The sequence below is a fragment of the Pararge aegeria genome, chromosome 13 (genome assembly GCF_905163445.1).
Source record: "Pararge aegeria chromosome 13, ilParAegt1.1, whole genome shotgun sequence".
Taxonomy (NCBI): Eukaryota; Metazoa; Arthropoda; class Insecta; order Lepidoptera; family Nymphalidae; genus Pararge; species Pararge aegeria.
Window position 1 is genome coordinate 4,057,924 of NC_053192.1, and position 24,792 is coordinate 4,082,715.

The 24,792-nt window shown below is 39.0% G+C and overlaps 2 protein-coding genes across 2 annotated transcripts in view; both read right to left on the bottom strand.

The window, feature by feature from the left end:
• Positions 1-13,470, bottom strand: part of LOC120628606 (ubiquitin carboxyl-terminal hydrolase 5) — a 28,363-nt gene extending 14,893 nt beyond the window's left edge. The window contains exons 1-9 of the mRNA XM_039897066.1: positions 13,296-13,470; positions 9,195-9,320; positions 7,466-7,651; positions 7,193-7,299; positions 6,700-6,865; positions 5,497-5,664; positions 3,211-3,372; positions 1,773-1,876; positions 1,161-1,341 (exon numbers count right to left, since the gene is read on the bottom strand). Coding sequence (XP_039753000.1) covers positions 1,161-1,341; positions 1,773-1,876; positions 3,211-3,372; positions 5,497-5,664; positions 6,700-6,865; positions 7,193-7,299; positions 7,466-7,651; positions 9,195-9,320; positions 13,296-13,400 — 1,305 coding nt within the window. The 5' untranslated portion in view covers positions 13,401-13,470. The remainder of the gene's footprint in view (positions 1-1,160; positions 1,342-1,772; positions 1,877-3,210; positions 3,373-5,496; positions 5,665-6,699; positions 6,866-7,192; positions 7,300-7,465; positions 7,652-9,194; positions 9,321-13,295) is intronic.
• Positions 13,471-17,893: 4,423 nt separating this feature from the next.
• Positions 17,894-21,654, bottom strand: LOC120628778. Its single transcript, XM_039897396.1, has 2 exons — positions 19,900-21,654; positions 17,894-18,004 (listed from the first exon to the last, which is right to left on the bottom strand). Exons 1-2 carry the CDS (start codon positions 21,652-21,654, stop codon positions 17,894-17,896), a joined length of 1,866 nt encoding a protein of 621 aa, XP_039753330.1.
• Between the last annotated feature and the right edge of the window lie 3,138 nt (positions 21,655-24,792).

The following is a 24,792-nucleotide window of genomic DNA, read 5'->3' on the forward strand; positions in this document are numbered from 1 at the left end:
TCATGTTGAAGTTCGGAGGTCAGCCGGTGGAAAATCGAACGATGATATGCTATCCTCTTCAATACCGAATAGGTATGTCCGTTCCACTCTCTTGTATCGTTGAACCACTTCTTCCTTGGTCTCCCAAGTGCTCTGTACCCGGTAATTTTCCCTACAAGGATCAAGCTTGGAACTCGAACAGGGATCAGGGGGTTAAAAACAATAGGGTAATAAACCGGTAGTGTAGAAAAACTGGGGTGGTAAATAAACTATATAGGACTGTAGAAACAATATGATTGTAGAAAACGAAGGATTGTAAAATAGCAAAAATTGTTAAATAAATTTTAACAGCCGCTTGGCGCAGGGGACAGCGATCCTGCTTTCTTCGTCCAAGCCCGTGGGTTCGATTCCCACATCTGGAAGTGTTTGTGTTATGGAGATGAATGTTTTTCAGTGTCTAGGTGTTTATCTGTATATAATAAGTATTTTATTATATTCTTAAAAAAAATTCACCAGTTATCTAAGTACCCGTAACACAAGCAACGCTTACTTTAGGGCTATTGTCGTAGTATATTTATTATTTGTTAATTAGTAAATTAGGATTGTAATAAACCAAATGTGTCTAAAATAAATTGCGATTGTAAATAAACTAAGATTGAAAAAGAAACATGTATATGCCAAAAAAACCTCCGTTTTGAAATACTATTGCTTTTTCAATTAAATTTTAAAATATTTGGATACATCGTACCGATAAATAAATAAGAAAAAGATAAATCAATAAAGTGCCTTAGAGATCTGTTCCTAGTGATACAAATATAACCATGATGGTGATATTCATCATCATATCAACCCATTTCTGGGCACTACAGGGCACGGGTCTCCTCCCACAATGAGAAGTGGTTAAGGCCGTAGTCCACCATGCTGGCTCAGTGCGGGTTGGTGGACTTCACACATCTTTGAAAACATTATGGAGAACTCTTAGGTATGCAGGTTTCCTAAAGATGTTTTCCTTCACCGTTGAAGCTAGTGATATTTTAATTGCTTAAAACGCACATAACTCCTAGGAGAAGTCCTACCCACTGGGCTAAGTATTAAAAATTTAAAACAAAATAACATTGTGTATTGTGTTATGCTATACGTTTATTTTCAAAATATAAAAGGTACCTCAAAAATATAAATACCTCTACGAGAGTGAGTAGATGAAGGTAGAACTCGTGCGCGTCCTGTTGCCGCTTGGTGGTGAACTCGGGATGGCCCCGCGCGACCACTCGCCGGTACATGTGCGCGGACACACCTTGCTGCGCGCCCTCCGTGCCCGGGAACGAGTAACGCCCGGATACCAACCCCACGCCGAGCTTTGCCCTGGACAAACAAAAAGTTTTTGTTACTTTAACGAACAATGTGGTTTGTATCTTCAACGGATTGGGATTAACTTTTTGTTTGGATTGTCGATGTGGCGCAGCGGTAAGCGCTGTCTTTATATGCGAAGGCCACAGGTTCAATCCTCGGGAGGGGCCATTAGGGAATCTTTTCTTGGTCTGGTCTGGTGGGAGGCTTCAACCGTAGCTAGTTACCACCCTAACGACAAATACTTGCCGACAAGCGATAAAAAGCGTTCCGGTAGGACGTCGTGTAGAAACCGATTAGGGGTATGGATTTATAATATAGTTGCCGTACCCCTAACAGGCTAAGGCTGGTAGCTTTAGGTTTAGGCTTCTTCATCACTTGCCACCAGGTGAGATCACATTCGAGGTCTAACTTATGACGAAATAAAAAAAAAATAAGGATCTTACGTTTGTACATCAAAATCGTTGGCCGGATCTTCGGGGAATGTGGAAAATATTTCAGGGGCGCCTTCTACGTAACGCCGCACGAAATCTGGCATTCGGAACAAAACCTGAAATAGAAAGAAAATGAGATAATTAAAATTTTTCTTTGTGAAAACTTCCATACTAATATTATAAATGGCTTTCTGAGTCCAAGGCCGTGGGTTCGATTCCCACAGCTGGAAAATGTTTGTGTGATGAACATGAATTTTTTTCAGTGTCTGAGTGTTTGCATAGTATAAGTATTTATGTATATGAAAATATTCATCAGGCATTTTAGTACCCAAAACACAAGCTACGCTTACTTTGGGCTAGGTGGCGATGTGTGTATTTTCGTAGTATATTTATTTATTTTATTTATAGTTACGCCAGAAAGTGGCAAACTTTTGCCACTATTCCCATCTACAACACCATAAAAATTTACACAGTTTAAGCAATAAAATTTATTATATTCTATTTTCAAATATTGCATTGATCTCGATGAGAATTGACATTTATAGCTTGCCTCCATGGTAACGTTTCCGAAACTACAGCCTTTGTCGCCTATGCACAGCTTCACAGCTAAAGCAATCTTTTTGAAATTGCATACAGATACAATAACCAGAGCAATCTTATAACTGGAACAACTTTAACGCTACAAAATACAAAAATATATAGATTTAGGATTTACGGTCCATTGGCAGCCTTATTACAAAGATAACGTTTTAAGGCAACTTTAGCTTAAGTAGGTTCGCCTTAGGTTAACAGTAAAGACAACCAAAATAGATTTACATAAACACGCACATATGATATTTACACAATTGAAACAAACATGTCAGAATATAAACTATCTTTCAAACGAATGACCATAATGACGTTGATATGTAACATGTATTAAGCATCAGTATTATAAAACAAGGATTTTTTTTCGCTTAGCTATCGGGGAATTAAATAACAAAACTTTAAATACTACAATTTTATCCTGGGATGTATCATTTTAGAGAAATAACTGTACAAAATTCTCATAAGTGTGTTTACATTTAATATGAAATGGGGTCAAGGAAAATATACACCTTAAAAGTAACGAGATGTCTCTTAAGAAGCTTATAGAAAAGTCCTATTATAGTATAAAGGACTACGTAAACGATAAAAAAGCTTGGGTGTAAATTATTGCTCTAACCAGGTTGCTCTTCTAATAATTTAAAATGACATAGTGTAAAAAAAAAAAAAAAAACACCCGGCTAAGTTTGTTGTGGGCTTCTTCTTAGACCGGGACGCGTTTGGAACCCTCGTAGCTTTAGTTTTAAGTTTACGAATGTGGTTATCGCCATCATCTCACTACCGTGTAATTCTTATGTACGCATCAAAAGTGCCACCTATGGGCCTACTTGAATAAAGATATTTTTGACTTTTGATAATAACATACCTGAACAACGCTGTTTATATAGCAGGAGTTGCCAAGATTGTTCAGTCCGGTCAATGCGGGTCCGTGCAACGGCCTCAGCTCAGTGCCGGACTCTTGCAGTGTATTCCATTCACCCGTACGCCGGTTCAGCTCTAATTCCAGTTCCACCATTGACTTCTCTGTCTGGAATTATAATAATCTTTTACGTTTTCTTCACCAAGTAGTCAAACCACATTTTTCAACCAATGCACTCGCATTAATTTAAAAATACTAGCGGACCCCAGCGCCATCTTTCGGGCTGATTTGTGAATCTAAACCATCCAGGGTGCAACCCAAACGCATACCGAAAAATTCATTCAAATCTGTCCGGCCGTTTAGGAGGAGTTCAGTGAAATACACACGCACACAAGAAATATATATATAAAGATATATCCACCGAACCGTCATGAAAAATAGCTGCGAATCAAATATAATTTAATTATATCTTACTCATATTTAGGGTCTCAGCAGGGTGCATAACAAAAAGATATTAAGACAAGTATAAATTTATTAGTCTAAGAATTACATTATTAATTATTATTATATTAAAACTAAACTTATTAACTATGCTCGACCGATGTGTGTGTGTGTGAGCTCCCTAGCTCTTATAATTAATTCCCATAGGAAGCGTGGTAAAAAAGCTATTGTATGACAATTCAAAGCTAGCCTCCTGAATTCGCTGCGCCGACGTAACCCGAACATGCGATACGGCCGCTTCTTTGTTAACAGGCATACTATGGCTATCCCGTGGGTATGACTACGTAACTAAATAACATCTTTTATTTATCAAATAAAAAAAATAAAAACTTTTGTAAATATAGAAAATCCATTTAATAAACTATCTGGCACAAGTTGTTTAAAGTTTAATAATTGGGCCAATCTAACAAATTACTGTAACACTTCTAGAGGGGAAACCTCGGATCTCCAAACACAATACCTACCCGGAGGAAGATCTTCCTATTGGCACGGTCGATCGCATGACCAAAGCTTCTGTGACGTCATAATCATCAATTTCATCGATTGACATCCTTTAGGTCTTTTGTAGGGAGTTCTAAAATACACACAACTTGAAGCTTTGGATTCGGTGGATCGTCGCGCCAGGAGAATTATAGGCGACAATTCGTTAACGCGAACCGCGAAATTCGAAACGCGAAATCGAAACTACATAGTCTCCAGCACCGACGCAATGTTGCCTGTTTATCGGTTTTTTACCGGATATACTTCGGTGAGTGTGCTCAGGAACTTCACAATCTTGTTCCCCCTTCCCCGTTTTACCACAGAACAGCGAGACACCGAGAGCGGTGGCATCCTTATGTGGTTGATATCCCATCAACACGCACGAAACGTTTTTTATCCACGTTTCTGATACGTGCCGCTAAGATGTGGAACGCCCGGTAACTGTGTTTCCTGCCACGTATAATTTAAGTACCTTCAAGTCTAGAGTGAATAGGCTTTTTCTAGGCAAGCGTGCTCCAACCTAGACCTCATCATTGCTTTCTAACGGGCATGATTGTCGTCAAACGCTGGCCTATCGTTAATAAAAAAAAAAAAAAATAAAAAAAAAAAAAAAAAAAACAGTCGCCCAATTGAACGTTCCAAATTGACTATAGGATGGGAGGATTTTATAAACAACAAGTGGATATAAACAGTCGACTTACAAGAAATGGTCATAAATTAGTGACATCTCACATCTGCATACTGTCTGCGAAAGGTACAGAAGTCGTTTGTGGGATTGAGTATGCGCTTTTATTATATGATTCCTAAGGTAATTTTGGACCTACCAATGCATACATTTAAAGAATACGTTAAAACAGATTTATTACAGCGAGGTTACTATACAATTGATGAATTTCTTAATGACAAGGTTGCTTGGAAGCATCCGGCTCCGCTTTCATCTCTCCCAAGATCTAGAAAAATGTAAACTATTGATGTTGGGAAAGAGCAACTGCTGAGTTTCTTGCCGGCTTCTTCTCGGTACAATCTGCCTTCCAAACTGGTGGTAGAGTCACTACAAACAGACAGACATGAAGTTTCAAAAGTGCTTATACTAGGCCTACTTGTAACTTGTACTACTATAAATGAATTTTGAATTTTGATGCGGTCTGTTCATCACGTCGGTAGCCGAACTTCATTAAATGGTGCAGGGTCACCATTCAAGCCTTTTAAACCCTGTCCATGGGTTTTCGGAGCCACTTAGCTTCGCGACTCGTTCAGCTACTACTGTAGTACAATTTTTTTTTTAATGCTTATGAAGTTGTCGTAACAAACCTTCTGGAGCTGTTGTACGTTGATGCCGAAGTGCTTGAGATGCTCAGCAAGGTACGGATCCTCCACCATATCGTCTTCGGCGTACGAGTACACGTCTCCCTTGCCCTCGGCGGTGATGGTGCCAAGCTTCACGGCCAACGGGTACCCAGTTTTGCGGTAGTGCTCAACCTGAACAAGAACACTTATGTTGTACACAGAACCTTATTACTAGCACTGTAAAGTTCATAATCGCTTGACGTAACGTGAAGACACTTGCCACTTGAAAGTATCTACGGAGCAACAAAGTAATTCCGAGAATAGGTATAAGTCGAAACGTTTTTAGATCATTCTTTTGCTTTACAATTTTCGAGTAAAGGAGGTTCTAGGCCTTTGAAGGTGCCCTACGCGACTGAGTCAGTCTGTTCCGGGAGAGAAGAGATGCTAGAGACCTACCATTCTGGACTACGATTGACCTGAGATCGGAAATGGGTTCTGGAACTTTGTATTACAATGAAGATTGTTTAACAAGTATCATCAGGTGTTCTTGTCAGGTGTTCTTATTCCGAATCCACGAGCCCTTGCGCGTTACAATACTACAAATGTAATTATAAAGACGTTTAAATATATTAAACGTCTTTATTATTACATTTGTAGTATATATACAGATAAATTATTTACTGCACAAAATTAAAATTACATAGAGGGCACTTATGTTGCGACATGAAAAATGTGTAGATAGTGAGATGATGGCGATAATCATTTTCGTAAACTCAAAACTAAAGCTTCTTAGAAAAGCGCTTTTGGTACCTACGAGGGTCCAAAAAACTTTGGAGTTAAGAATATTTTAAGACCTAGTTTTGTAGTTAGAATGTGATTCGTACGCGTTTATTACTGTTTTGTTATAAAACCCGTGAGAACCTCTTGTTTAAAATCCGTGAGAACCTTTTGTTTTCCTGAGATAAAAAGTAGCCTATGTTACTCTCCTTCAACTCCTACCAACTCTATGCCAAGAGTCGAGTCAGGAATCAAGAATTCCAAGAAGCAAGAGATCGCTTTAGTGATAAGACCGCCTTAGCACGCTCTATTTTCTTTTGTAAGTTTCTTCTGTATATGTGTTTACTTTGTATATAATGTGTGTATGCAATAAAGCTTTCAAACTACACGAAGAAAATACAAACAAAAAAACACACTTTCGCAATTGGTACGTGAGTAGTTATTACTTACAGCGTGATCATTTCCTCCGGATCCGTCAAAGAACCGTCTCCCGCAGAGGATGGAGCCATCTGTCAGGTTCAACCATAGATTAGTCGTGAGGTCACACTGGGAGCATTTCCACCCTGAGGGCGGGATCTTAGCCCCGTTGTCGAGCTGTGTCAAGCTTACCGCGTGGCTGCAACGTAATAAATAACAAGTATGTAATTTTATAGTTTTTATTACGGCCGATTAGCGCAGTGGGCAGCGACCCTGCTCTCTGAGTCCGAGGGAGGGAGGTCTGAGAGGGTTCGATTCCCACAGCTGGAAAATGTTTGTGTGATGAATATGAATGTTTTTCAGTGTCTGGGTGTTTATCTGTATATTATAAGTATTTATGTGTATTATATTCATCTACACATAACACTAGCTACGCTTACTTTGGGGCTAGGTGGCGATATGTGTATTGTCGTAGTATATTTATTTATTATTATTAAAGTGTGATTACTAAATTAAAGTTATTTACACTGATACTTCTCGTTTCTCTCCATCCCAAGTGCCTTGTAAGGCTTCCATTTCAGCTATTTTGAAAGGAGATTCCGCATCTAATACCCCTTGGACGGACTTCTTTACCTGCAATTATTGGGAAATTTGTAATCACACTTGAATAGAAGCAGGCGTTACTTTGTGGAAATCCATCATATATTTTGAAAATTAAGCTCAATTATCGTAATATATCATACTTTAAATCAATATATTTTATAAGTATCAAGAGACCTCTATAAGTGTACGTACTCACCACTTCTGGTAGCGTTTCGTTAGGCCACGGAAACGTGTGAAACCCCGGCAACACCACCACGTTATAGTGATCAGTGAAAGTGAACTTCGGCTTGCCGATGTCGGGGTCGAACCCACCGTCCACGCCGATTGCGAGCCGCGTGATCTTCTTCTCCGGACCATCGCCGGTTTGCTCCGGTTCTGGTATCTAAAATTATTAATACGTTTGCTAGACTTCCACAGATAGCACGATCTTTCTTTGCCGTACCTGAATTTGGCTCTTGGAGACGTTCGTGAATTCGCCTCAGCTTCTAATGTGCGATTTTACCAAGTGCGCAATATTAAAAATACATATATATATATTTTCTTTCTCATCTTATTTGTACGGCAGGGTCACTTAAACTCACTAGATAGAACTACACAATTTATGGATACCTATAACACAAATGAATGATAGATGACATTAAACATTATAAAAGACATGATATTAAACTTGGACACTTGGTAACTGCGATTATTGAAGAATTCCCGGAATAATGCTAATGTGATAGACTAGTGGGTAATGCTTCGGTTTTCCTTTGTGGAGGCAGAGTTCGAGTCCCAGCACGCATCACTAATGTCACTAACTTTTAGAATAATGTGCGTTTTTAATTTAAGCAATTTAATACCACTTGCTTTAAACTGTGAAGGTAATTTATTATTATTAAAGTGTTGTCAAGGAATTTTATTAGTGTTTTTACCTACACTTGAAGGAATTATAAATTTTATAAATTTAAAATGCAAATAAAATTTTTCGGAACCGACGGGATTTGAACCTGCGAGGTTATCGCGGCCTGAGCGCTTTATCCAATTAAGTTACGGCTCTCCTACCGTCAATGCCGAAATTAGTATATGCCTTTCACATCAGTCTTATATCAGCGACTGTAGCGTCATCTAGTCATTGCCAGAGAGTCGCAGGTTCAAATTCTGTCGGTTCCGAAAATTTTTATATGCATTTTAAATTTATAAAAGCTGTCAAGGATGTTTTAAGTCCACCAATCCGCACTAGGCCAGGGTGGTGGAATACAGCCCAAGCCCTTCTCAGTAATGGGTGAGGTAGACTGTATGCCGCGTGGTGACGGCAGATCAGAATATAGTGGTCGCCACCCAGTGGCGTGCACAGGGTTTGTGACCAGGGTATGCATAAATCAGGTACATGGCTTAAAATGGAAAAATTCCCCTCAAATACGTGGTATAAAGATAATTTGGGTATGCAGTGCTTTTGTGCATGTAAGAAGTGCACGCCACTGTCGCCACCCTTCCTCCTCCCGCGGGTGTCGTACGAGGCGACTAAGAGAATATACCGGAGGGCTGACAGCAGCATCCTCTGTGGGACTACTACCATCAGGTCTGTAGTTATTATTTGACGGCCGATTGGCGCAGTTTGCAGCGACCCTGAGCCCAAGGCCGTGGGTTCGATTCCCACTACTGGAAAATGTTTGTGTGATGAGCATGAATGTTTTTCAGTGTCTGGGTGTTTATTCGTAAATTCTAAGTATTTATGTATATTATTCATCAGTCATCTTAGTACCCATACCACAAGCTACGCTTACTTTGGGGCTAGGTGGCGATGTGTGAATTATCTTAGTATATTTATTTATTTATTATTATTTTATTTATTATGGTTATTATAACCTTCCGACGAGAGAGGCCTTTAGTCCAGCAGTGGACTTTTGTGGGTTACGATAACTTGATAGAGGTATTTAACTTACGGGCTTCTTCTCTCTGTGTATGTGTAAAAATACTGCGTTGCCAGTCTTCTGGAAATACTGTTCGACGTAATTGCGACCGAAGCCAAGGAACGATGTCAGAGACACGTATATTCCCGTCTCTGATTCCTGCAACAATATAGAAGTCATATTAGTCAGCTTTTCCGAATCTATCTGCAGACTGTGACGCAGAAACTAGATGTTGCCAGCGTTTGTTTCCTGGGATCAAAAGCCTATATTACTCTCTGCCTTTTCAGATAACTCTATGCAAAATATAAAGTCAATTGGTTGTTTAGATAAGGCATTCAGGAAGGAAAAACAAACAAAATGTTTAACACATTGTGCCTATAACAGAAAACCTTAAAATACAATCCGTGCGACTATCTTAAGGTTTGAGGTCTTTCCGTAATATTAATGCCATTAAAGTTTAAAAAGTCGACGACTTAACTATCAAGTTAGTTGAGTCAAGAGAATGCAAAACAAACACAGTCATTATGACTGCCGCCAGAAGTGAAAACTCAAAAGAATGGAAATACAAATAAATTGCCCGCCCAAACACGTCGAACACATATATTATGATAGTCGAGTATTTACAATCAAATATGGCAAAAGCGTATATACGGGCCAATTTTCCACCATCTGTCCGGGACACTAATTGAATCGCATTACCCTACAACTGTTTTCCACTATGACGACTTTGGGAGCACGAGGTCAATCACCGATGAGATGGATGGACCAATTAAAGGCGCAAGAAATGTCAGTTACATTTCTTGCGCCTTTACTTGGTCCTTTGGTTCCTTCCCTTTAGGGAAGAGAAGTGGTGACGGATTGTAAAGCGAGACGCAATACCTAGAAGACGATCACGACCAGTCTGGCAAGACTACCTAACGACTAAGAATAACCGTGCCACTATATAACGCGTCGCTAGTCTGACGCAATACGTCACGAACATGTCGAGGTCATCGGTGACGCGAACCCTTTTTCTCTCCTAGCAAAACTAGCTACACGCGGCAAAATAAGTTTTCACTTCCAAAAAAAGTTCAAATTTATATAATGCAAAGTGTACACTTTCCGAGCCCCTATAATTTGCATTTGTATAACCGATAAAATATGTTAACTGGTGCGGAAACGTGCGAAATCATGGGGGCTCATCATCATAACTGTAACCACATTCGTGACAATACCACGCGGTTAAAAAAAAGATGCTGAAAAACGTCGATTTATATTTAGGAGTTTTCCTTATATTATGTGGATTTGCAATCAGTTTGCTTAATTTACGAAATATAGTGTCAAGTGGGAATAAGACATCCTACATTTTGCTATCAGAAAATGTGCTACTCATGTGCATAGGAATCACGTTTATGTGTCGGGCGATTTACTTCCTTAATCCTGTGAATTCTAACATGGCCGATATGGAACTGAAAATGGCTGGACTCAAAATAAATGAGGGTCATTTTCAATGCGGTTTCTCCACATTGCTTATGAGTTACGGACCTTTGGTTGTGTCGTTAGTCAACAGCTTTCTTGGACTGGTGATAGACAATTATTTGCATTATCGAATGTTAAGAGACGTCGAGAATAAAGAAAAACAAGACATCGTACAAGAAATCGGCGAAAACTCTAGAAGCTTGAAGGATTTTAAGTTGAATAAACTTTTTACGTTTTGGAAGAAATATTTCTCTTTTCTGACCATTGTACTGCAATGGATCGTCCCAATATTGATGACACTTTTTATGTATCCTATGGAGGTGAGAGAGATGTCAATGCGTGAGGTAAGAAATCTAGATGATTCCTGTATGGCTACCTTACATTTTAGTGGTAACAAATGTAATAATCATACAGATTTTGATAACATTACAGTGGAACTACGTAAAAATTTAATAACACCAGTGGATTATTTAGAAGCGATTGAAAAGGAATACCATACTGACAACGCGTCAAAACAATTAGATTTGATTTTAAGCAATGTTTTAAATATTGTGAGAAATTTCAATAATCAAACGGATTTTCAGTACACAAACTTGACCAAATCTTTGCGTCAACCAAAAGTTTATGACGAATGTATGAAAATATGTTTAACAGATAACAAAAATATGTTAGTATACATGTTTGTGTTAGCGATTGTAAGCTATTTTGTTCCGATTACGATTTCTACGATAATTTTGACCAAAATCCATACTATGGATGTGAACAGGCTGAATGCTAAGACCTATGTCACGAGGGAATTATTGTATAATGTATTGTTTTGGACTCCCGTAATGTTTGATACATTTCTATCATTAGTTATGTGTTCTTTCACAATGCATGGCTTGAGGACATCTTTGTTAAATGTTGTTGCAAATGTGTATCAGGCTGTAAGGAACTTTATGCAAACAAAATATTTCAAAGAAAATGCTGTTGTTCCAGTATGATTTTTTATAAATAAATTATAATATGGCACACTATTGTAATTTTTATTTTCAGATTTACTAGGATTTTCTAGGTTAATCAACATTTCTTAAATATAGTTAAACGGGTACATACCACCATAATACTTTTGGATTTGTGGATATTTTGACCCAGTTGCATGGATCGTGGTCACAATGGGACCCTGGTGACCCGTTTAACTATATTTAATAAATTTATTTTCAGACTTCAGTTGTTACTTCAGAGCTCTCTATATTCCTCTCCTACTTCTCTCTTGTGAGATACTCTCTACTTCTTTGATTATGTGAAACTCAACTATGTTTTGTATGGAAATAAAAGCAAATTGGCAGCTTTGTGACAGTACTATAAAAAATAATTAGCTCACTTAAAATTCAAGTTCAGAGCACTTTGAACTGAGAGTAGCAGCTAATAGACAGCACATTCAAGTCTTAAATTTTCTGTATGCATCAATTATATAAATTTCCATTAGTACTGAAACTATTGTAAATTATTATCATCTGGACCAAAATTGAAGCAAACTTACCATACTACTACAGCCTGTTGTTGGGTATGGAAATACTTGGACATTGGAGTAAGATGATTGTATATGTATTGATTAAAAGTTCAAATTCTACTGCAATTCTTTGGCTTGATGGAATGTTTGCACGTATACATTTCCAAAACGTGTCACATTAGGTCCACCATACTTTGATGGTATAGTTTTACATATGAAAACAACGAGCAAGCAAATCTTGTACTAAAATAATCTATTAAGGAAGATGCTATCTTTAAATCAAGACCTTACTGGACAACAATGGCAAATAATAAAGCCCCAAAGCAAAACAAAGAGACCTTTCCCAACTGGAAAAAAACATTTTGTGGTAACTACTTAATTTTAAACTGAATTCTCTGTTTAATGCTTTTAGTTGTTAAAAATCTAGTAACAATATTACTTTTTAATATGTATATTATTAAATAAGAAAGTAAAACAAGTTTGTGCAATAGACCTAAAATATATATTTTTAAAACATATTATAGACTAAAGAAAAAAGAAAAAATAGTTTGTTTTTGTATAAAGGCAGGTAAGAAAAGATGTGATCTTTAAATAAAAACCAGAAGCCTTATTATTATTATGATAGTTAATTTTCCATTCTGCACTGATGGTGAGTTTTGGGTTCTGTAAGCAAGGGTTAGGGTTGGATTACAAATAAAAGCAAATTTCGTAAATTTATAATTTCACATCATCTTTTCTTTGTCTAGGTTTTTTTTTATCAATCCGCCAAAAGATTTACCATTAAAAAAAGTATCTACATTAAAAGTATAAGAAATGGATACAAATAAATAAACGGTTGTAATGTTGCAAAATATCTACGATTTTGTTTTTCATTTTTTTCATTCAAATCATGATTCTATATAAAATGAGTTCAAGGATAGATAAGTATAGATTTAAGACACAGTAGATACATTCGTTGGAATTTCTAGGGTAAATAAACTTGAGTGTCCAGCGGCGATATAGCGTAAAAAAAAATAACGAAGTAATTATTCTAGGTCCATAGAGAGGGCATTTGAGTCTTTTAAGACGATTCTGTATTAGAACGTGTACAGAAGGATTAGAAGCTAGAATGTTAGTTTATAATTGGAAATCCATCAAGGCACAACGATAGTTTATGATTAGGTTAGAAACAAAATGCAACTCACCGGATTGTCAAAAGAATACACACACTCATCCTTGTAAACCAGCTGCTGGGGCGCCGGTATTTTAATTTTGGACAAATGCGGTGTTAGAGTATCCAACGATGCCATTTTTGCGATGCTATCGCAGATATATTTAATTTTAATTAATTTAAAGAAACTTGTTTAGCGGCAGAGTCAATCTCAGAAAAATGACAATTGACAAATTTGAAATGACAATGAAAATGAGAAAACCATAGATTAAATTAGAAATACCGAGAAAATACCAAATGTTAATAGTTTTTAGTCTGTTGTAGTTCATATAGTTCGTTATATTAGTCTGTGGTTCTAAAGATTGTTTTATGCTAGTGTTTGTATCCTCATTGTGAGTTGCCAAAGAGCGTACAAATATATAACTAATAGAAAACAAAAGAAGGAAATACCATGATATGCACGGTCAGCTGGACTTATTTATAAAAAAAAATTGTATAATGCTGAAGCCAGGTTGAGTTAAAATATGAGTGATCCTTTTTAAATTTGATAATTCCTTTATAGAAGGATTGAACATACCTTCTGCTACTGATTTTCCGCTTTATTAACACAATAATTATTTCACTCATCCTTCTCGTTCAATTAATACTTAATACTAATAATATTAGTTCAACCGTTGAATTTAACTGTAGAGTACAGGCTCTAGACTTATTACTGATGTGTATTAAAATGTAAGTTACTTCTGATTACATAAGAATATACCTCATTTTTGTAATGCTAAATAATATAAATATAGAAATTTACATAAAATCTGTTCAGTAACAAGTTTGATTAAAATAAATATTAAAGATAATATACTTATTTAAATAAATATAATAATACATCTCTTACGGCGCAACAAACACCCAATCGGGTTTATATGTACACCGGATTAACGTATTGATTTATTTTTATTTATTATATTTGTAAGTGGAAAGTCCCAAGTATGATCACCGGCAGAGGCAATTAAAGAATTTATTAATTCTGAGTTTTCTCTAGTCTGGTCTAGCTGGAGGCTTCGATCTTGGTTACCCTACTGACAAAAACGTGCGTTCAAACGATTTAGCGTTCCGGTACGACTCTGCATTGAAACGAATATATTGAGTATACTTAACTATATTATATGCTAACCTTCTTCCATATAGAAGATGATGTGTTGATGCATCACTTAGCACCAGGTGAGAATGCAGTCAAAGTTTTAGTCAAATAAACAAAGTTAAAATATTTTTAATCAACTCTTCAAACTGCCAATCATTAGTGTTTACAATGCACCCGTGCAGAGCCGGGGCGGGTCGTTAGTAATCCCTAAAAAACCCATTGCCGGCAATCTCACTATCCTATTATAAGGCTACGGCCGCCCCTATTGAGGCATTAATAATTTCCAGTCAAATGTGATTTCAGAGCCTCGTTAGCTATTGATTTTCGGCTTACTCTGTACAGAGAGTCTGTGAGGCGGGATGGGAAAGTTTAGTTAGATATTATAAATTTACAATACCCACTCTTACTTAAGAACTGAAACGGTGATAGCTTAGTTAGGATTTCGGCTTCACTTTCGGGAACCGAGTTCGAACCCCGCCACGCATCTTAAATTTATCAAAGTTATGAATGAACGAATGAATGTATATACTTTCAATGTACATCACAAAAATTATATAAAACAGAAATAAAAACACAGCGTATACAATTTTATGAGAAAAATTAAGTTATGAATGACTGAATATACTTTTATTGCACAACAAAAAAGTGCATAAAATAAGTTTTACAAAAGTTTAACAAAACAACGTATACAATTAAGTTATGTGTGTTTTAAGCAATTAAATATCACTTGGTTTAACGGTGAAGGTAAACATCGTAAGGAAACCTGCATAAAGTTCTTAAAGGTGTGTGAAGCCCACCAATCCGCACTTGACCTGCGTGTTTGACTACGAAACCCTTCTCATTCTAGGTATAGAACCACTAACAGGCAGTGGCGTGCACTTCATACATACACAAGAGCACTGCCTGTCCTAAAATTTTTGTATAACTCATAAAGGGGAAGGATTTTTCCATTTTATGCCATCTTCCTTCTTTATGCATACCCTGGTCAAAAACCTTGTGTAGGCCACTGCTAACACGGTGGTTATCGGTTTGACGCGGTTCTTTAGTATTTCGTTAAAGGATCATTAATGATGACGATGATGACTTCAGAACTACTTTGCTGGTTTAATAGTTAGCATGTTGAACTATATGAATCACGAGGTACTGGCTTCGATTCCCAGGTCGTGCTAAAAATCGTTAAATAGTGGGTTATTCCTTAAGGCGTAAGTCCCAGTTATTATCGCTATGATAACATGTAATGTTGAAGGCCGCCATTCCGTATAGGATTGTTGATCCTCTCCTACACAGTATCGGGACCAAGTGTAAATTCCTGCATTGTTTCTGTAAGTATGTGTATGTGTTCAAAACGCATGTGAGCAGCGTGGATGTTCTAATACTTTACAAGAAGCTGCGTAGACTCAATCTAGGGGATCTTTCATTACCTTACCGATAAGATAAAAAACTCATCAAATAATTGTTTGGCGGACCTCGTAATCCGTAGCCGAACCTCTTAAATACTAGACGAGGTAGTGGCAGCAGCAGGCCCGCAGGGACTATATTTAATCATCATCATCATCATATCAACAGACCATCTTACCGGCCCACAACAGGGCACGGGTTATCTGTTAAGGCCGTAGTCCACCACACTGGCACAGCGCGGATTGGTGGACTTCGCACACGTTTGAGAACATTATGGAGAACTCTCAGGCATGCAGGTTTCCTCACGATGTCTTCCTTCACCGTTGAAGCAAGTGATATTTCAATTGCCAACAACGCGCATATCTTAAAAAAGTAAGAGGTGTGTGTCGGGATTCGAACTCGCCCCCTCGAAGGTGAAGTCGAAGTCCTACACACTGGGCTATCACCGCTTCAATATAAGATTATATTTGAATTATACAAACTAAATTTGACGAAGATAAGACCGTATATTCGTTAAAACAAAATAATCGCGTTGAAAAAATTCTCCTCCGTTTTGAAGGCGGTTAAAATACGCATATTTTCCACTTAATAAATCTCCGCCGGCCATCCATAAGGGTCTTCACCCCTCGCTCATATGTCGAACGATGAAATTGCATTTTATTGTACGCTGTACGGTGTACGGTATCTAATTGAGTAAAAAATTCACGATACTATACCATTTCATATATCGTTCTAGACAGTCTAGGTACACGGAAATTTGTTAATATAGGTTTTTGACTACCTCCGTGGCGTAGTTGTGACCACTTTGGACTTTTAAATATAGGAGTCGCAGATTCGATACCGGCGGCGGAAGTTTGGAATTTCCAATTGCTGATCTTTCTCTAATGAAAAGCTTTAGCTAAAGAATGAAAAATATACATCACCATCATTGTGTCAAAACAATGAAAATTGCTCTCGCACATCTCATCTCACATACGGGGAAGTTTGCTAGCTCACAAACTTTTCCCATTTTCCCAATTTTATGCTAAACGTTTAGAACATTAGTGGTCAAATAATTACTGTCAAATGCTTAATGGCATAAAGTGACTAACCGCCTGTTCCGAAACACTACTGAAGTGTGTACACGGTTTCTGTGTGTTCTTAATTCTGTGGCTTCAGCTTATTAGGTACGACTAGACTCTATCGACAAAGTCGGGCCGCCAGGAGATTTTCCGGTACAATGTCGCGTACTAACCGATTAGGGGTCTCGGCTTATCATAACTGCCATACCACTAACCCGTGGTATGGCAGTTATGATAAGTTACCACTACCATCTAAGACTGCATCATTAGAACATTGTAAGTCAAATTTAAAAACTTGTTAGTGTTATTTGATTGGAGCTTACTGCTTTTGTACTTTATTTCATGTTAAAAATTCGTTGCCATGTAGAGACCGCTTAGACAGGTATTTTGTAAGAATGACAGGTCTTTTTTAAGGAGTTCCACAATAAACAGTTCTTGGCCGGTTGTTTCCAACGTCTCCCAGCGACTCATTTGATGTCGCCTGTCCACCTCGTTGGGGGCCGACCAACGCTGCGTTTACCTGTTGGGCCCAACGTCCATCGGTTCTCTTAGACCATTCCGCTTTGAGATTCGTTGAGCTATGTCGGTACCCATATTTAGATAGATAGATAAAGTGTTTATTGCACAAATTAACGGAGAAAGCAAGATGTGAGCGAAACAAATAAAAATATATAAAATGTGTAAAGGCGTCTTTATCGCCTTAAGATAACCCTTTATGGAAGAAGAAAGTAAGGGAAAACGTTAGTTCTTCTACTGGTCTCCTCATTTAATTGATTGCGTAGAGATACTCCTCTCTCCATCGCCCGCTGAGTGCCTTCTTATGAGGATCATAGTAAGCGGCCACGTTTCAGATCCGTAAGACCTTACAGGTCAGCCTGTTAAAAAAGAAAAGGTACCTACTTAATCGTAGACGATTTCGGAGCTCGCAACAAATCTTGCAATCTAGCGAGTGACAACTTCTTAAACTTGTGTAACTCTTGCAACGATCCCTTGATATGCCGTTTATATATCATCTAAATCATCATCATCAACATATAATTACCGGGCCGCAATGCTAGGAGTGATAGTCTGTGCCGATGCCCGATCTGTATCCTTAGCGAAAGATTTGTTAGCGCGCAATCGGTGAGACGTTTTGGAATATGGAAATACCTGAATATCGAAATAAAATAGATCTTATTTACAATGTTAAAACTCAAATTTGCCTACAGCTCGGAGTTTTGACAGAACTTTTATAAAAAAAGAATCAGTACAGAATTTGCGATTTAAAACGAGTGATATTAGGTCTATATTACTTCGACGATACAGAGTTTGATGTGCAAAAACGAATCCTCTTTTTCGAGCGAGTAAATCTTGTACTATGGCTCCTGTACTGATAACTCATAATCCACTCGCTGGCCACTCGTGACGTCCACGCCGGGTGAAACGATGGTGGAACAGTGACGAGTTAATAAAGAAATTTTTTTTTTTTTTTTTTTTTTTTATTAACGATAGGCCAGCGTTTGACGACAATCATGCCCGTTAGAAAGCAATGATGAGGTCTAGGTTGGAGCACGCTTACCTAGAAAAAGCCTATTCACTCTAGCCTTGAAGGTACTTAAATTATACGTGGCAGGAAACACAGTTACCGGGAGGGCGTTCCACATCTTAGCGGCACGTATCAGAAACGTGGATAAAAAACGTTTCGTGCGTGTTGATGGGATATCAACCACATAAGGATGCCACCGCTCTCGGTGTCTCGCTGTTCTGTGGTAAAACGGGGAAGGGGGAACAAGATTGTGAAGTTACTGAGCACACTCACCGAAGTATATCCGGTAAAAAACCGATAAACAGGCAACATTGCGTCGGTGCTGGAGACTATGTAGTTTCGCCTGCGTTAACGAATTGTCGCCTATAATTCTCCTGGCGCGACGATCCACCAAATCCAAAGCTTCAAGTTGGTACTTGGCAGAGCCACCCCACAGGTGACTACAGTACTCCATGCAGGTTCGCACTTGAGCCTGGTACAGTGCGAGGCGTTGACCTGGCGTGAAGTACCGCCTAACCTTATTGAGGATACCAAGTTTTTTAGCTGCCACTTTGGCTTTGGACTCGATGCATTTGCCAAAATTGAGATTGGATGAGATGTTGACACCCAAGAGCTCAATATGGTCGCTAATTGGAACGGATACACCCCGGAAAGTGGGAGCCAAGGTGAAAGGGCTCTTTTTTGCGGAAAATAAACACGACTGCGTCTTGGCAGCATTGAACTTAACCAAATTGGCGTCACCCCAATCAGACACCTCTTTTAGAGTCAAGTTAATACGCTCCACCAAGGACTCTCTATGCTCAAGGATATCATTAGCACTGGCCCTAGGGCTGGACAAGTACCTCTCCGTAACGGTGCTGTCATCAGCGTACCCAAAAAGATTGGGATTCAAAAGATCGTTGATGTGCAGCAGAAAGAGAGTAGCGGAGAGGACAGATCCCTGAGGAACACCGGCATTGACAGCCATGAGGTCAGAAGAGTGGCCATCAACAACCACTCGAAAAGACCGGTCCCTCAAAAAATCAGATATCCAGCTGCAAAGGCCAGCAGGTATTCCGTAAGCAGAAAGCTTACTGAGAAGGCCGCCGTGCCAGACCCGATCAAAAGCCTTGGAGATATCCAGAGAGACAGCAAGTGCCTCACCGTGTTTCTCAATGGCTTCGCCCCATGTATGAGTGGCATACACTAGAAGATCACCAGTAGACCGGTTCTTACGGAAACCATACTGTCGGTCTGATATAAGATCGTTTCCTTCTAGGTATGAGAGGAGCTTGTTATTGAGTACATGTTCCATAGTTTTACAGAGTATGGACGTGATGGCAATAGGTCTGTAATTGGCCGGGTCCGCACGACTACCTTTCTTGGGTACTGGCTGCACATTCGCAATCTTCCAAGATTTTGGGACTTGAGCAGAATTTAGAGAGAGTCGAAACAAGCGTGTCAGCACAGGAGACAACTCAGGAGCACAGTTCCGCAGGACAACTGCAGATATACCATCTGGGCCACTGGCTTTACTCACGTCAAGGTTGCGAAGTGTTTTTAAGACCTCGTGCTGGTGTATATGGACCTCAGACATGACTGAGTCGCACGGTAGAAGGCGCGGTGGGGGGGTACTTCCAGCATCCAGACGCGAGTTTTCCGCAAACAGAGATGCAAGGAGATTTGCTTTTTCTGCTGCAGACACTGCCAATGACCCGTCAGGTTTCTGCAAGGGCGGCAGCGAAGAACGACAAAAGTTTGCCTCGACCGACTTCGCGAGTGACCAGAAAGCTTTACTACCACTGGGAAGAGTAGCTAGTTTACGTCCAATGCGATTGGTGCGGCCGAAGCGAGACTTTTTGAGGACCCGCTTGTAGGATTTGGCGGCAATATTGAATTCTTTTTTCTTTTCCTTGACGTCCAAAGCCTTATGAGCACGAGCATCCGCCCAAGCTACAAACGCAGACTGTTTTCGTGCCTCTGCACTGGCACATTCAGCGACGTACCACGGGGGAGTTTTGCCAGCTAGTGATACGTCAGAGAATGGTATGAAGAACTCCATTGCCTGACGTATCACGCCTGATATAGCTTTCTCACAGCTCGAAGGGTCTTTGGAAGAGAAACAAATTTGCCGCCAAGGATAGGATGCAAAGAAATGACGCATCTCATCCCAATCTGCCAACCTGTATCGCCACACTCGTCTCTTAACAGTGGAATCAGAGGCGGGAGGGTAGTAGTTAGATACAGACTTCACCAGACAGTGGTCAGAAGTACCTAAGGGAGCTGAAACTGACACCGAAAAACTGTCTGGGTCGGTTGTTAGCAGAAGGTCCAAACAGTTGGGTGTATGACCGTCAACATCAGGTATCCGCGTGGCTACGTGAACGAGCTGAGAGAGATCTAACGATAATGCAAATTTGCGCGCCTCTCTCCCAGCATGATCGGTTTTCTGGTACGGGTATAGCCACTCTTGGTGGTGGGCATTAAAATCCCCCAGAAATACAAGCCTAGCAGTCGGATACCGACGCTGAACGGTATCTGCCCTTTCGCAGAGATAGTTGAACAGCTGAGTGGTCTCCTGGTCGCCGTTATGCGAACGATAGACGCACGCATAAATCGTAAGCTCTAAACCCGTATCTACCAAGCACCACAGAACAGAGAAGTTTGGTACCTCCAAATTACGGAGACGTTGGCAGCAGATGTTGTCTCGAACGTACATGCAGACCCCTGCGCGAGGTTTAAAATTGTGCTCAAGCGAGTACCCGGGGTACTGCAGGTATCCTACATCTGCAGGACTGACTATTTGCGTCTCCGTAAGGAAAAGCATATGCGGCTTAGAGGTCTCAAGATGGTGATGAACCGCGTAGAGATTGGAGTGCAGTCCTCGAATGTTAGAGAGGTGCACTGTGAATGAGAGGTAGTGCAGCCGCTGTGTAACCTTACTTCTTTTTCTGTTACGCTTCATTATTATGTGGGGGTAGTGGATAGGTAGGGGAATTGGAAGTTGTACGAGATGCAGCATTTTAGATACCATGACCTTCGTCACCGCGACGCTGATGGTAGACTCGACAGGAGACCGCGGGGACGCCCGAACCCCCCTGGGAATCGCCATCGGGACCTCTCTCCGGTCGCCAACCGGCACGATGAAGGCCATCCCAGGATTTTTCGCGAGGTGGCGGGGCAGCCTTTCATAGGTGGCTAACCTACTAATTGGGCCCCCTACTACCTGCGTTCGGCCAGCGGTGCACCGTGCTTCGGATCCCGCTGCTCTCCAAATCGAGACGCCCGGCGCCATGACAACACGGATCAAAACCTATCATCAAATGCAGCACAACTGTACAAACCCATTTCCCCTCAATTAGCTACTACGAGCATCGCTCCGGAACACGACCAGTCGTATGACACAGTAAATCGTGACACATGGCAAATCATTTAGCGGCGCGGCTTTGCTCGCAGGGTGGTATTTCAAGCCACGGACCAAACCTACCACCTTTGTTTTTGTTGCTCATTTTGCACCACCCAGGGGCCACGTGTAGGGTAACGAGGGTTCCAACCTATCTTTGGTAAAACCTACGGACGCGAGCAACTCTGACCAAATCTAATCAAAGCAACAACCTTAGCATAGCAACGGCGATAATTTTATCGTCTTAAAAACTTAACAAAGGGATTATGGAAATCCTTTTTCCTTGAAAAAGCTTTTAAAAATGATTATAGAAGCTCCGATAAAATAAAACTCTTGATTCGGATTAACTTTCATAAATAAACGCTAGCACCGTCCCACGTAATATTGTGATCTTTTAATGAGTTGTTTTTATATTTTCTAAGGATATCGACGTTTACGTAACTGAAGATTATCTCTGAAACGGCTGAAATAGGACTGGCAGGTATGTTATAAATATAATATTTTTACCTGATAAATCTGTATCATAACATAAAAATTTATATCTTTATTTTTCTCCGGATGTTATAAGAACTGATACAAAGCGGATAAAGGAAACTGCATGAGTATGAATAAACTACTTGAGACGTCTACCTACGACGTTTTGTCTGCTTATTTATTATGGCCACAAACAACACTTTTGATGTACTCGTAATTCATCCTAGGGGCGGATAAACAAACTCCTCAAAACCAACTCAACTGGATGCTTCCTATTAACCTACGATATTGACTTTGAATCTTCTATATATATATAATGAAAATGGTCTTCGTTTGAGGCTCAATCACGCCTAAACCACTGATCGTATTGACATGAAACTACCACCATTCGATGCGAAATTTTTCCTAGATGGTTTATGGCTATCTATTTTTTGAATTCCAACATTCCTTCATTTTTTTATTGCTGTTTTACTTTTATGAACATTTATCCCGCTAATAAAAACAAAAGATAAGCATTTTCTCTTGATTCTTTTCTTTTCATGGATTTCAACAGAGTGTATTAAACGGATTATGGTTTTTTACATTCAGCTAAGAATCTACTCACGGTAGTGGAGAACGGCTGGATTGGGCTTTTTTTTTATCTTCAGAATTGTCAGGAGAAAGTTTTGTATGTAAGAAAATTTTAAAAAAGCCCTATAAAAAGTTAAAAATTTCGATGATAATCGAAGAATTCCCATCTATATAGTCACTCACCACGAAATCTCGGGAACCATAAGACTTAGAAACGTGAAACTTGGTAGGAATATTACTTTTGCTATTTAGAGGTCAGCTATGAATAGATTTTAAGAAATTCATTCCCCAAAGGGGATTGCGGGGGCGTTAACAATGAACAATTCCCGTTTTTAAACTATAGCTTCTATAGACTTCAAATTTGGTAGGAATCTTCTGTAAGAGGTGTAGAAATAGGCTATGAACTAATTTTACGATAGCTCACCCCACAGGGGGTTGCGGGGGTGGGTATTAACAATTAATATTTTTAATTTTCCAGCTAAAGCTCCCACAAGCTCCAAATTTTGTAGGAATTTTCTATAAGTGATATAAAATGATTTATGAACAAATTTTACGATATCCCACCCCAAAGAAGATTGCGGGGGCGTTAACAATGAAAATTTTCAATTTCCAAGCGATAGCTCCTATAGACTCCAAATTTAGTGAGAGTGTTCTATATGTTATATAAAAATGATCTTCGAGCGGATTTTACAATGAATCACCTCCAATAAGGTTCGCGGGGGTGGGTGTTAACAATAAAAAATTTCTATTTCGAAATATAGCTTCTAAAAATTCTAAATATGGTAGGAATCTTTTATTATTCACATAAAGAACATCTCAAAATGGATTTCAATAAAGTCTACTTCCGACAGGAATTGCGGGGGTGGGTGTTAAAATCTAAAATTTTTATTTCTAACCTGTAACTTCTACAGACTCCAAATTTGGTGGGGATCTTCGTGTATGTAGGGATATTCGTGTATTTCCTTACAACAATCGTCTTTTTGGCAGCGGAGAAAAAGTCATTGAGAGGTTTCAAAAACTTAACTTTACATGTAGCTATCCAATCAACGGACTAAGAATTTTACATTCATTTTACTTTTGCAGACTACATAACCGACGAATTCTTTTATTGCGGGATCTCGGAAATGTAAAAGATTAAAATGAATGCATTTTCCAAGCACATGAGATGTGGAAAAGAAATTTAGTTACTTATTCCAATAGAATTCATAAAAAAACATGCACAATTAATTTTCTATAAAAAATTGATGTCACGGAGAAAATTTTAGTTAACAGAAAATTCGGCGCACTTGAACCTAGACAGATTTCAACTTCACATATGAGACTTGCAATGACTTTAACTTAAACTTTCAATGCTCATTTCAAATTTTTTTCTTCATGTCAATTGTTATTAATTTTTGGAAGAAAGGCACGGAAATGTTATAATGATTGCACATTGAAAGTTACAATGAATATTAGTGAGAAAAATCACCTGGATGAAAGATACAGGCTAAATCGATGGAATTTGGAATTTGAGTAAGTCTAAACAATATCGATGCTTACAGTTCTATCCGCGGGGCCTATTTATGTTCATACAAAAATAAAAAAAAAAGGAGAATAATAAAAATATGAAAAAAATAAATAAAAATGAAACATAAAATGTAATTTATTTCCTTTTTCAATTCGCCCAGCGAAGCGGGCGGGAAACGGCTAGTATATGATATATTCAAAGTCAATTTCGAATATTTCTTTATTGAAATAAGCCAATAAGCTCTTTTGAAACGCAATCCACACACTCATATTGATGTGTCCATAGCTCTGAGTGTGTGGATTGCCAGTGAGTGCAAATAAACAAAGGAGGCCATACCAAACCTCAACCCACGATTAATAACCAAATAACTACAACGAAACCAGGTGAAACACAGTTGCATGCATGATAACGGGGCACTGTCAACTAAACAAACACCTTTTTATTCTAAGTATAACCGACTGTCCTCTGTGCAGAGCATG

Coding starts and splice junctions, on each gene's coding strand:
- LOC120628778 (XM_039897396.1), bottom strand. CDS start 21,654: ATGGCGCCGGGCGTCTCGATTTGGAGAGCAGCGGGATCCGAAGCACGG. Junction 18,005..19,899: donor AAACACTTCGCAACCTTGAC/GTGAGTAAAGCC, acceptor TTCGATATTCAG/GTATTTCCATATTCCAAAAC.